This window comes from Primulina tabacum, chromosome 5 (assembly GCF_025594145.1).
Source record: "Primulina tabacum isolate GXHZ01 chromosome 5, ASM2559414v2, whole genome shotgun sequence".
Taxonomy (NCBI): domain Eukaryota; kingdom Viridiplantae; phylum Streptophyta; class Magnoliopsida; order Lamiales; family Gesneriaceae; genus Primulina; species Primulina tabacum.
The window spans coordinates 352,120-364,707 of NC_134554.1; the positions used below are offsets into that span (position 1 = coordinate 352,120).

At 34.1% G+C, this 12,588-nt stretch overlaps 3 protein-coding genes across 8 annotated transcripts; all 3 read left to right on the forward strand.

Annotated features, from left to right (window-relative positions):
* The first annotated feature begins 170 nt into the window (after positions 1–170).
* LOC142545129 (copper transporter 5.1) lies at positions 171–897 on the forward strand. Its single transcript, XM_075652111.1, has one exon. The coding sequence runs from the start codon at positions 322–324 to the stop codon at positions 739–741; it is 420 nt and encodes a 139-aa protein (XP_075508226.1). The 5' UTR covers positions 171–321; the 3' UTR covers positions 742–897.
* A 3,983-nt stretch (positions 898–4,880) lies between these two features.
* LOC142545131 (uncharacterized) lies at positions 4,881–7,363 on the forward strand. Of its 2 annotated transcripts, none has more exons than XM_075652120.1 (5): positions 4,881–5,307; positions 5,380–5,650; positions 5,849–5,944; positions 6,028–6,095; positions 7,169–7,363. In XM_075652120.1, exons 1-5 carry the CDS (start codon positions 4,961–4,963, stop codon positions 7,224–7,226), a joined length of 840 nt encoding a protein of 279 aa, XP_075508235.1. In that variant the 5' UTR covers positions 4,881–4,960; the 3' UTR covers positions 7,227–7,363. The 2 variants fall into 2 exon arrangements, with proteins under 2 accessions (XP_075508235.1, XP_075508234.1); XM_075652119.1 differs by lacking the exon at positions 7,169–7,363 and adding an exon at positions 6,190–6,425.
* Positions 7,364–7,516: 153 nt separating this feature from the next.
* LOC142545130 (guanine nucleotide-binding protein alpha-1 subunit-like) lies at positions 7,517–12,279 on the forward strand. Of its 5 annotated transcripts, none has more exons than XM_075652116.1 (15): positions 7,517–7,689; positions 7,913–7,955; positions 8,037–8,109; positions 8,627–8,664; positions 8,770–8,859; positions 9,031–9,108; positions 9,250–9,357; positions 9,477–9,578; positions 10,225–10,280; positions 10,753–10,887; positions 11,118–11,211; positions 11,329–11,388; positions 11,465–11,544; positions 11,736–11,967; positions 12,061–12,279. In XM_075652116.1, exons 1-14 carry the CDS (start codon positions 7,676–7,678, stop codon positions 11,911–11,913), a joined length of 1,149 nt encoding a protein of 382 aa, XP_075508231.1. In that variant the 5' UTR covers positions 7,517–7,675; the 3' UTR covers positions 11,914–11,967; positions 12,061–12,279. The 5 variants fall into 5 exon arrangements, with proteins under 5 accessions (XP_075508231.1, XP_075508227.1, XP_075508228.1 ...); XM_075652112.1 differs by having other exon boundaries at positions 7,548–7,760; XM_075652113.1 differs by having other exon boundaries at positions 7,549–7,760; positions 7,848–7,955.
* Positions 12,280–12,588: the final 309 nt, after the last annotated feature.

The window sequence follows — 12,588 nt, forward strand, 5'->3', positions numbered from 1 at the left end:
TGCTCACTTATTTGTTTATTCAATCCAAAAGACATCCAGAAATCCTATAAAAATTACGTGACTCAAATATATTTTCTCTAGAAGCAATAAATTTATTAAAAACTCGTGAGGTACATAGTTTTGATAGTACAAAAGAGTGAATTTGCTTTTCTGTCCCCGAAGATTTGAAAAATCAAAATTGCACACTTGTGTCAAGAAAAGGTAAAGGTCAGACTTGAGAATCAGAGCAAAGAGCAACCAACCAACCAACCATTCATATCACCTGGAAAGAATCAATCAGTTTTACCAGTTCAACTTCTCTCTCAAAAAATTTAAAAAAAAATGATGCATATGACATTTTATTGGGGCAGGAAGGTCACCATACTCTTCGATTCTTGGAAAACCGATTCATGGATTAGCTACCTCCTCTCCCTTACCGCCTGTCTTCTCATATCAGTCTTCTACCAGTACATAGAAAATCGCCGCCTGCAATTTAAGAAACCGACGCCACCGTCCTCCACCCTCGGGACCCCCTTGATCTCCTCCAAATTCTCTTCCGGAAAGTGGGCTCCTGCCAGATACGCCGGGGCGTTCTTATTCGGGATAAACTCGGCGATCGGGTATCTTCTGATGCTGGCGATTATGTCGTTTAACGGCGGCGTTTTTATTGCGGTGGTGCTGGGGTTTGGGGTTGGGTATCTGTTGTTCAGGAGCGGTGATGAGGATGCGGTGGCGGCGGATAACCCTTGTGCTTGTGCTTGATCAGATCTTGAACCGGGCCTCCTCCTTTTTCTTTTGTTTTTGGATCTTTGTAAGCAATTAAGCTGTGTGGAATTCCTGATCTTGTATTGTAAATTTATGTTGTGATAATATGGGTTTGTTTCCGATATCATTATTATTGGACCATTTTCAACTCAACCTGGCTGCTCTATTGTGGTGATGATTTTCTTGATTGAATGAAAACCTTCGACATAAAATAAAGATTGAATCTTTGCATCAGAATATTGGCAGAGTTCCAAACGCGAGCATACACTCATATTCGGGATCCCTTGTTTCTCATATTTCTTATACTTGAATGACTTAGTTGAGCGAGATAAATGGAATTTTTTTATTTTTATCAGGTCCCTTCCCTGGTCTCACTATATGCCACCAGCTTCGATTTCTACCAGACTTGATGGTGATCTATCACACACACGAACTTGTCTAATTTGAAATATCTTGCTCGATTCCGATTTGCAAATACGTACTAAAAAGTATTGTATGGTGTCGTGTATGAATTCCTCTAATGTTGAGGCTGTGTTTGCGTGACATTAACAAAGAAATAAGGTGTGTGACGGCATGGTTTCTTTAGGTTTTTTGTTATATATATATGTATATAAAGAAACAAAGTCGCTTTGGCCGAGCGGTTGCCTGCTAAGTACATGGGGTTTCCTCTCTGGCGACGAAACTGTATTTTTAGATCAGATCTGCAATTAAATTAATTAATAATAAGGGAAGAAGCATATCTATCCCTTTTGTTTATTACTACTTGTGCACGCAAGATTTTTACTACCATTCTCAGAAATATGGTCCCAACACCAGTCATTTAATTACGTGTATGCCTTCCTTTTTTTAGTCTGATGGGCATTATATATGATTCGAATTAGGCTGGAAGAATGATGATCCAAACAAATTCTATTTATTTCCTTTTCTTTTCTCCTCTTTCTTTTTTTTATTATATTAGTTTGAGAGTAAGTCTAAAAGTAGAAAATTATTCCAAAACACTCACAAGTTGAAATTGAAATATGGTTGATCAAACAAATATTCTCAAGATTAAAGTTATCATAATACTGAGGCTATTTTAAATTTCAGTTCTAATTTATTAGCATACTTTTTTTATGAGCATAGATCACCTTCGTTATCTTTTGATGAGCACTGAGTAAACTTCAAACTAACATAATAAGCTGCAAATCATGTTAACCATATAAATCACATTGGACAAACTTTGTTTGACAAGCTCGTCCAAAAATGCGTCAGCAGGGAGAATCAAACTCCTAATTAACGATCAAATTCTCATCTACCCTACAAATTTGGACACTTTGGAGGGAAAAAAATACTACTTTATTGTTATTGTTGTTATGATATAATATGAATGTAGATGATTATGTATATAAATTTTCTATTAAAATATATATCTCAATATTTCTATCTGTAAATTTATATTCTACCATTATATCCTATAAATAGGAGTTCTCAGTTTCTCTGAACTCACTTTTCTCTCTCTTTTCTATCTTTTCTGATTACTTTTATAATATGCTATCAACACGAATGTTTTTATTTTTCTCTCTAGGATTTCAAGAATTCTTATGTGTTGATTTATTAAACCTGATCTATCAGTCGTTCAAAATAGGATTGAATCTCTATATTTTCTAGAATTAATAAGTGATTATATTTCCGGGAACACGACTTGCAACGTGATGTTTGCGAAGATATTTAATGATAATAATTTCCAGAATATAAAATCAGTAAAATGGTCTGGTTGATTTATTATCAAGATAAAAACTTGTGTGAGACGGTTTCACGGGTCGTATTTTGTGAGACGGGTCTTTTATTTGGGTCATACATGAAAAAATATTACTTTTTATGCTAAGAGTATTATTTTTTATTGTGAATATCGGTAGGGTTGACCCGTCTCACAGATAAAGATTCGTGAGACCGTCTCATAAGAGACCTAATATATTATCAAATACTTCCAATCAATTGTTAAATCATTGATTGTAAAAATAATGTGTCATATTTTGGGAATGTAATATATATTGCCTACAACAAATATTGTAGATATTATATCAACTAATTATTGTTGATTTTTGGCTTGATCCAAATTTTATTATTAAAAGTATGATTGTGCAAAAAATGCACTATATTTAATCTCTAGAGATTGAAAATATGTTAGAAATTATGTTGAAGTGTCTTGAATACATAACAATGAGATTTTTATGCTAGGATTTTTCAATTTTTATTTTAGTAAAACAATGTTTTCCATTATTTAGAACATGAACATGCTAAATATAAATCAATGAGAATATATAGTCTTTTTCAATCAATCCCCGTGAAATATGAATTGAATTCGAAGTTTAAATTTTAGTTTTCAAATACATTATTTGATATAATAGTTTAATAGATGAGATATATTGTTTAGCTCTTATAATTGTTCTAATAGAACAATTTCTGTTTTCTTGTCTAAATCACTATAATCTAAATGATTTTTAATATAAAAACCAATATCCCATTCAAAAAAATTATAGAAAAACTAAAAAATAAAAACTAAAAAGGTTGTTCATTTTGAAGAGATCGTGACATAAATAATAGCAAAACCGCATAAGAGGTTCGATTATCTAAAAATTATGAAATAAATCGACGTCATGCAGAGAACCATATCTTATTTACTTGCATGTAAATATAAAATACGCTAGAAGTGTAATAGACCAATAAATTCAAAAGTTTTTTACACTAAATGAGAAAAATTCCAGAAGAAGTGATTTTATATGGTACAATAAAAACTATCGATAAATCAAAATAATGTTATTCCAGGAGAATAACAAACATATGTAAGAAATGAAATTTCGACAATTATTTGTTTTCTTAAAACTATTAGATCAAAGTAATAAAATTATTGATAATTATTTTTATCTCAATATATCTTTTGTCGATATGAAAAATAATGAGTAAATAAAACTACAGTTTGTAAATATCATTAACAAGGTGATTGAATATTGACATATGACAATATGAGTTAATCTTAACCTAAAACTTCTCAAAAGGTCTCGAAGTCGATTATGAGAAAGTATTTTCACTTGTCATAATGTGTTGACTAAACAACGATATATACCGAAAAATCCATTAATGATTTGAAGTAACAAATTGAATTAGATTCTATTTCCAACATTATCTTTTCAATAAAATAACAAAATTAATTACAAGGATTAAGAAATCTAGACACATGTGATTTATTCACATTAGTAGATACTCCTCAAGAGTTTACTAAAACTATCAAGTAATTAAAATATAAATGTGAAATGAAAATACTTGAAAAATATGAAATTTTATTTTGAGTTATAAATTCGATATTTTCCAGAAGGAATATATGTTACTTAGTCATAGTACACAGCAAAGAAAATATTTTTATATAGATATATTACATCCATTAATGGTTGTTTGATAATGCTCAAAAGATATTTGATCCTGAACTATCGTATATAAACATCAATTGAAGACAATGTGACCGATCTTTTAGTAAGGGCATTACAAATATCAAAATTTGAGAAAATAGCATGCAAGATCTAGCAATGACTTAAAGATTCCGAGTGATGCATTCAACATGAGAAGTAATTCAGACTATACTTTTTATGACTTGTTTATGAATTTTCTCAAGCGATTTTTCATAACAAGGTTTTAATGAGGTTGTTAGACAGAATTAAGAGACGTCGTACTCTTTTTCCTTCACAAGGTTTTTGTCCAATTGGATTTTCCTAGTAAAGTTTTAACGAGACATATCGATCGTCAAGAGAACAAACAAAGAGAAGTATATATTATAGTACTATTTTTCCTTCGCTCAAGTTTTTCCCACTGAATTTTATTGTCAAGGTTTTAACGAGCCAACACCTGACTCTTCATGAAATTTTCAAGCAACCATCTTGCCAAATAAAAAAAATAGTTGTTGTATAGATAATCATTTAAAGCAGAGTGTTATTATAGGACCATGAAGGTAGATAATCATATAGATAGATTTTTTATTAAGATAGATAACTTAATTTTTCTATCCGCAAATTTATATTCTATCGTTATATCGTATAAATAAGAGTTTAGTTATGAATAAAATAGTTTCTTTACTTTTATGACAATTATTAGTATTTATTATAATGGTTGGGTCGGGGTTGGGTCGGGGTTGGGTAATCCATTAATTCATTTCTTGAAAGTTAATTTCTCATTTGTATACAAGAGAATGGGAATCCCCTGCTTCAGTATCGTTTCCCTGTACGGCGCTTTTCTCCGGCGTTCTCTATCGTCGGCCGGCCTCTCATCCCAGTCAGTAGAGATAGACAGCGGCACCACCATTTTCTTCTGGGGTCCCGCTGCCAGTACCAAGCCTCCCTTGATCCTCATCCACGGTTTCGGCCCACACGGAATATGGCAATGGCGCCCGCAAATCACCTTCTTCGCTACAGAATTCGACGTCTACGTCCCCGATCTCGTTTTCTTCGGTAATTCCTACTCCAATTCCCCAGAGAGGTCCGAGGTTTTTCAGGCAGCTTGTATAGCTAAACTCCTCGAAAAGATCGGGATTCGCAGGTCTTTTTTTAATTAGTTTTATTCATTTTAATTAATATCTATGGTGAGACGTTGATCGATCTCGTTTCGCAGGTACTTTGTTGTGGGGACTAGCTACGGCGGATTTGTGGCGTATCGGTTGTCGGAGATGTGGCCTGAGAGGGTGGAGAAGGTGGTGATCGCCAGCTCCGGGGTGAATTTGCGGCGGAGAGACAACGTGGAGCTGATGAGGAGAGCACAGAGCGAGAAGATCGAGGATCTGATGCTGCCTTGCGCGGCGAGGCAACTGCGGACCTTGCTGGGACTGTGTGTTTTCCGGCGTCCTCCATACCTTCCTGATTTCTTCCTCAATGATATCATCGACGTAAATGAGATTTTTGTTTTTAGAAGAAATCGAGTAGTTGGTTTATTGATAGTGGAATTAAAAGTAGTTTTCTCCATGTCGGAGAGTCGAAGAAGCTTACGTTACTTTCAAATCAATACCAATACACACACACACACACACACACACACACACACACACACACACACTAATAATTTAAAAAAAATTTGGTTGGTGCAGAAATTATATTCAGAAAACAGGAAAGAGAAGCTGGAACTCTTGAGAGAATTGAGGCTTGGACGGGATGATACTGTCAATATATCTCCTCTTTCACAGGTAATTAATATTCTCGATTCTGCATGTGATTATTTATTTAATTTAATATAATATAATATAATATAAAAAATGATGAAATGCAGGAAGTATTGATTGTGTGGGGGGAGCATGACAAGATATTTTTATTAGAGAAAGCCATAGAACTCAGCAAGTATGAATTCGATCTTCTTTAATTTACTAATTACTTGTCGGTGATATATAGTTTTAAAATTAATGTGGTGAATACTGCACTGGTGCAAAAGCAGATTGGTGGGGGAGAAGACGACATTACAAGTGATCAAAAATGCATCGCATGTCCCCCAACTCGAGAACGCGCCACGTTTCAACAACATTGTCAAAAAATTCTTACTATGATCCATCCATCCATCCATCCATCTTTCAGTCTTGCTTTGTCCTTTTAATTTCCGAAGAAGAATTCGCATCCATGTATTTGTCTTATAAAAAACTACACTTTTTTAATAATAAGAAACTTCGATTCTAATCTGCATACACACACACACAAGACATTATCAATATACATATAATAGATGCGTTTAAAAACAATATATATATATATATATATATATATATATATATATATATATATATATCATCGATTCTAATCTGTATATACACACAAAGACATTATCAGTATAATAGATGCGTTATATATATATAACCTTTTAAACAAAACTGTTAATATAATTTATATTGACCGGATAAATGGGGTTTGAGCTAGGTGGACGATTATATCGGTCAGATGGATTTCTTCCTGGTCACGCTGAAGATCAAACGGAGAGTACCCGGACAATAGAATTTGCACACTTAAAAGAACAAAAAATGTTAGTGGGGCGCCAAAAGATTTTTCGACACGACCACTCTGACGCTCAAGTTATAAGGTTAAACGGAAGTATACAAGGAGAGTATTTTGTTTTGTGAAAAAATATCTGAATACATTAATGTCAAGATTTACAAAGAAAAATCAATGATGATTTTGTTTTCAGTGCTTTGTTGTTACTCATGACAAGATGGATGTCTATGCCATGCTCCCTGACACTGCCACATCTGACAACCCATACCAATCTTGATCTAGTCATATCATCCCTATGCACAACGAGAGATATGCAAATGATATCAAATCATGACATCTCATACAAGTGGATCCGAGAATAACACCAGTACTAAGTTGCTCGGGTACATAATCATGATGCGAAGCTCTGTCCTCTTACTCATCATACTGTGCAGGTTTACATTACCCGGGTTCAATCGAGAGCCCATGCTCGCCTGTGCTCGTGGTGACTGATTTGTCTCTCCGATTGGTGCTTCCTTGACTTCTCAATTTCGTCACAGCTCGAGTTCTAAGACCATCCGAACATATTTGAGATATCAATAATATATATACACACACAAAATGTTATTTATTGGGAAGCACTGGAGACATAGCCAAAATGTTATTTTTCTAATTAAAATTAAAAAGAAGAAATGTGTCTGGTCAAACAAGTATATACTATGATAGCAATAAAAAAATATGTTCTAAAATTATTCTTATTATTTTTTTAATTTGAAAATCTCTTTAAAAAATGTATCGAGGAACATGCTTTGTTGCTCTGCTCAGATCCAGCTTCAATTACACTCTTCTGTTAGTTAGTAGTGACTCTCATTTTACTCTCTCGCTTGTTTTTAGGGTTTCATTTCTTTTTATTTCAATCTCCATCCTTGAATATCCCATCCGCTTCGATTGATCTGAATGCTATGAAAATTTTGAGGTGAGATTTCTGTCCCATTCGTTGCTGCTCCTGACCCTGTTGTTAATGTGAATGCGAAGAAGCTGCATTTGGTATGAGAGTCATTTCTTCTGTTATCGCTTTTTGAATCATCTCTTCTTTTTTGATATTATCTGGCGGTTAATGACACTTTGTACAAGATTGCCACAAGTGTCGAAATCCATCTTTGGGCAACACTTTGACTCTACATGGGCTTAATCTGCAGTAGACACCAACATAGTCAAGCTGATTCTGAAGAGCATGAGCAGGTAAGTCTTCTTCAAATACCCTAAACTTTCTTCACATTCCTATCTTTGTTATTTAGGCATGAATATGGCTTTCATTCCCAGACTGCTGAAATAGAGAGGAGAATCGACCGAGAAACCAAGGCAGAGACGCATATTCAGAAACTGCTACTACTTGGTATCCACTGAAAAATACATGTTTTCTCGCTTGTTTTTTTAGGGTTTTATCTACCAAGGTTCATACGCAGAGGCTTTTTTTAAAAATAAAAAATAAAAAAATCATGTTACTGCCAACACAACCACCTACAGTTTCATTGGCTACTTTTAAAACATATCTTACTTTTTGTCTAATCCTTGTAGGCACAAGTTTTGGCTGTGTCATTCGGCTGATTATTTCGATAGAAGATGTTTTGAATAGTTTTTTGGTAGCATATTATAAAAAATATCTTTTGGCTCTCTCATGGTTTGAATAGATACTCATATCATCTGATAACGTGTGAGATGTCTTTTTCCACAAGCTGTCTTCACACAAATTAGTGAGTAATCTGGTAACAGAAATTACAAGGGTAAGGGTGTCTGTTTAAGATTGTTCTTGTGATAGAATCACACATCATAACAGTATCTTCACATGCCTTCGTATGTCTTTTTGCTTTTTCCAATCTTATTTAATACTCACTGGAATGCGCTTGTTTAAGGTGCTGGAGATTCTGGGAAGTCCACTATTTTCAAGCAGGTAAAATGTCCTATTTTTTCCTCTGTGAACATCACAATTTATTTTATGCGCGCGTTTCTTTTCTTATCAGACGACTCAGGTTGGTGCATGTTGAATGTTGTGCAGATAAAACTTGTGTTTCAGAGTGGGTTTGATGAGGCCGAGCTTAAAGGATACATCCCTGTAATTCATGCCAATGTTTATCAGACAATAAAAGTATGAAATACTTGGAAGTTTTGTGTTGGTTTATTCCTTTTAGGGATCGCGCATAATTTTTTACTAGTGTTGATGGCCTGACAAAATGAAGTTTCCATAGGACATAATGTAGTTCTTGAAGTTGTACTTGCATAATATTATCTAGTTTGAATTGACTATTGACACTCGCAGATTTTACACGATGGATCAAAGGAATTGTCTCAAACTGTGTCAGATTCCACGAAGTTCATCATATCTGATGAAAATAAGGTCTGGATCAGTTTTTCATATATTTAGCAAAACTTTTGCTTGATAGTGATTATTTCAGATGCCCATGTATGAATTTATGATTTTCGAAACCTCTGGTTTTGGTCATGGAGTTTACTTTCAATGTTTTTTTTCCTGCATTAGCAAATTGGGGAGAAAGTCTCAGAAATTGGTAGTGGGTTTGATTGTCCAACTCTAACCAAAGAACTTGCCAATGAGATAGAAGCTCTCTGGAAAGATAGTGCCATACAGGTCAATTTTCCTTCATCCAAATGTCTTAGGTTAATCTTTTGCTAGATTCTGATGTGTTTTTGAATTATCTGAATCTGTTAAGTGGTTTATTGCATCTAATGTTTGAATGTGGTTTGCAGGAAACATATTCCCATGGTCATGAACTTCAGGTTCCAGATTGTGTCCATTATTTTATGGAAAATTTGCAAAGATTGTCAGTTTCGGACTACATTCCTACAAAGGTAAGTGAAAACACATGTTCTCACATTCCTCTTTCATGGCTAGTACACATATTAATAGACGAAGAGGGAGACCAAACAAAACTTGGATAATAATGATTAAGCAAGATTTGCATTATTAAAATATAGATGATGGCATAATAGGTGATAGAGTACAAAGATGTAGGAGGATCCATATAGTGGACCATTACATAGTGGGATAGAGGCCAGTGTGTTGTTGTATCTCCATTCTCCTCTCCCATCCTTGAGAAACCTTCAACCCCTGTTTTTGAACCTTTGCTGCAACCAATCAACAACGGTAAATTTTTATATTCTCTTGTCAATCTGGCTGCATGGTATATACCATTCATTCTGTTCTTTGTTTTTCATGACTATTTGTCTTGTACTTGACTTTTTGCGCTAGAATATCAGAGAAATTCCATGGAATATGATTTTTCCTACCATATTTATTCCAAATTAATATGATTATTATTTTCTGAACTGAGAAATCAATAAAGTTTTAGTCCCGCGGACATTGTAGCATAGATGTAGGTCTTTATGACCAAACCATGTGATTTATATGTTGGCTTTTATACTCTCTATTCTATATTTTCCTATTTAAAATTCAACATGTTCCAAAAATTTTATTTAATTTTTTGTCTTGAAATAGGAGGATGTTCTTCATGCCAGGGTTCGGACAACTGGTGTTGTAGAAATCCAGTTCAGGTAATAAGTGATTCTTTCCATTCTAGAAAATAGACAAAATACTTCTCTTTTAACCATCAATACAAAACTTTGCCTCAAGATGATGACTGAACCGATTTTCAGTATCTATGGTGAATACTACGTTCTTTCATTTCCTTGGGTAAAAGCAGCGGTCATTGTGACAATATGTTAGAGTTTCTCTTTTTCTGTAGATTGTGTTTTATTTAAGATGTCGAGATAACATTTCACTTACGGACACCATTATCTACTGTCTAGCATATCACTTAGCGTCTAGATGATATGATATAATGCATGCTCTTTTTTAAATTATGGCATGCACTTTCGTTAAAGTTTATTTAAATTCTTTTTATTGGTTTGAAAATTGTGTGTTGAAAATGCTTGCTCGGAGTTTCAACATAAAAAATAAAGAATGAAATCAAGTAAGTACTTTCTTATTTTATATCATCGTCTCTAATCGTTTAAACGTTTGCAGCCCAGTTGGAGAGAACAAAAAAAGTGGTGAAATATATCGGCTCTTTGATGTTGGTGGCCAGAGAAATGAAAGAAGAAAATGGATTCACCTATTTGAGGGTGTTGCAGCTGTGATATTTTGTGCAGCTATCAGTGAGTACGTTTGATATTACTCCTCCTCGGTTACCATTCAGAAAGAATAAGTTTTTGACATCTTGATGCCTGCCTTGCTGAGAATCGACATTATTTAGGATTGTGACCTTAATTATCATTTCTCGTTACTTCAATCTTTTACAGCTCCTACTGAGAAGTTTGTATTTGTTCGGTTTTCGCGTTTGATTTCATGAAAATATTGTTACTTATACAAGGTGCAATACTTTCTGTCAGTTATGATCAAACTCTCTTTGAGAATGATAACAAGAATAGGATGATGGAGACAAAAGAACTCTTTGAGTGGGTCCTAAAGCAGCCTTGCTTCGAGGTTTTTCCACGACAAGTTACAAGATATTATGTTTTGTTTGCAAAGAGAACTTGTTCCTTTAATATCAATCCGATTAATGGTATATAATGCTGTCTAACTTTTTCCTCTTCATTGCAGAAAACATCTTTCATGCTATTTCTCAATAAATTCGATTTATTTGAAAAGAAGATTCTGAACGTAAGTGAATTGAGGTTCTGAACTTTTGTTTGGCTCGGGATCCATGTGATTGTGATAATAATTTTCCTGTAAACAGGTCCCATTGAATGTATGTGGGTGGTTCAAGGATTATCAGCCAGTTTCAACTGGAAAACAAGAAATCGAGAATGCATACGAGTAAGTCTTTAACCCTCTTTGAGACTCGGATAAGGTTTCCAAAGGGCTCTAATCTGGGAGACTCTTTCCCTTAAAAAGGCTTGCCTTTTAAGATCCTCGTTTGAACTCTGATATACACCATGATTATGCATTAAAATTACTTGATCTGTCATAATTTAGTACACATTCAACTTGTGATGCTTGACATTCAGGTTTGTGAAGAAAAAATTTGAGGAACTGTATTTCCAGAGCACTACTCCTGACCGTGTAGATCGGGTCTTTAAGATCTATAGAACTACAGCCCTAGATCAGAAACTTGTGAAGAAGACTTTCAAGCTTGTTGACGAGACGTTGAGACGAAGAAATCTATTTGAAGCAGGTCTGCTGTAATGACAAACTCAACTTCAAGTTTTCATGTTCCCATACTGTAAAGAGTGAGATCAGGTTGGCCTGCTTGCTTTTAATCTTTAAATTTTAGAGTCTGAAATCCCAATTAAGATTTATGTTAATGAATTTTCTTGCTTGAAAACCTTTCAGGCGCTTTTTTGAATGGGAGGATGGATGAAGTGCCCCTTTAAAATTTGTAATCTTTAACATTCATCCTTTGATTAAATGACGTATTTTACATCATTAATTTGACCGACCGTATAGCTCTTTTTGGAGGAGTTATGATGGCTTTAAATTTGTCGAAGAATAATGAAAACGCACCTAGAATTTTTTAAATATATAAAGTAATAGACTTTATTTGATTCAAAATTTGATGGTTTATCGTGATAGGGTAATATTAAATGCTATGCTAGTGGTGAAATAGTGGAAATGGAGCTGTTCAGGGCACCATGCGAAAAGGCATGATAAAAAAAGTAGTCCTAACTTGTACCGCTGGTTGAGATTGAAAGGGTTGTCGATCATAAACATACATGAATTAATATATCGTGTGTATCAGAAGTTACTGTTATGTTCTGGTGTTGTCAATACGAAGACATAACATGCAGCGAAAATTGATTAGTTAACACACACGTAAACTTTTAATGAATAAAAGTACAAGTACTTGTTCAACGTCTGCGG

Bases quoted from the DNA above. Each gene is read 5' to 3' on its own strand.
- LOC142545130 (XM_075652112.1), top strand. From the start codon at position 7,741: ATGCGAAGAAGCTGCATTTG. The intron at 8,860-9,030 runs GTATGAAATACT...TGACACTCGCAG, and splicing joins ATGTTTATCAGACAATAAAA to ATTTTACACGATGGATCAAA. The intron at 10,281-10,752 runs GTAATAAGTGAT...AAACGTTTGCAG, and splicing joins GTTGTAGAAATCCAGTTCAG to CCCAGTTGGAGAGAACAAAA.
- LOC142545129 (XM_075652111.1), top strand. From the start codon at position 322: ATGATGCATATGACATTTTATTGGGGCAGGAAGGTCACCATACTCTTC.
- LOC142545131 (XM_075652119.1), top strand. From the start codon at position 4,961: ATGGGAATCCCCTGCTTCAGTATCGTTTCCCTGTACGGCGCTTTTCTC. The intron at 5,308-5,379 runs GTCTTTTTTTAA...CTCGTTTCGCAG, and splicing joins GAAAAGATCGGGATTCGCAG to GTACTTTGTTGTGGGGACTA. The intron at 6,096-6,189 runs GTATGAATTCGA...GTGCAAAAGCAG, and splicing joins AAAGCCATAGAACTCAGCAA to ATTGGTGGGGGAGAAGACGA.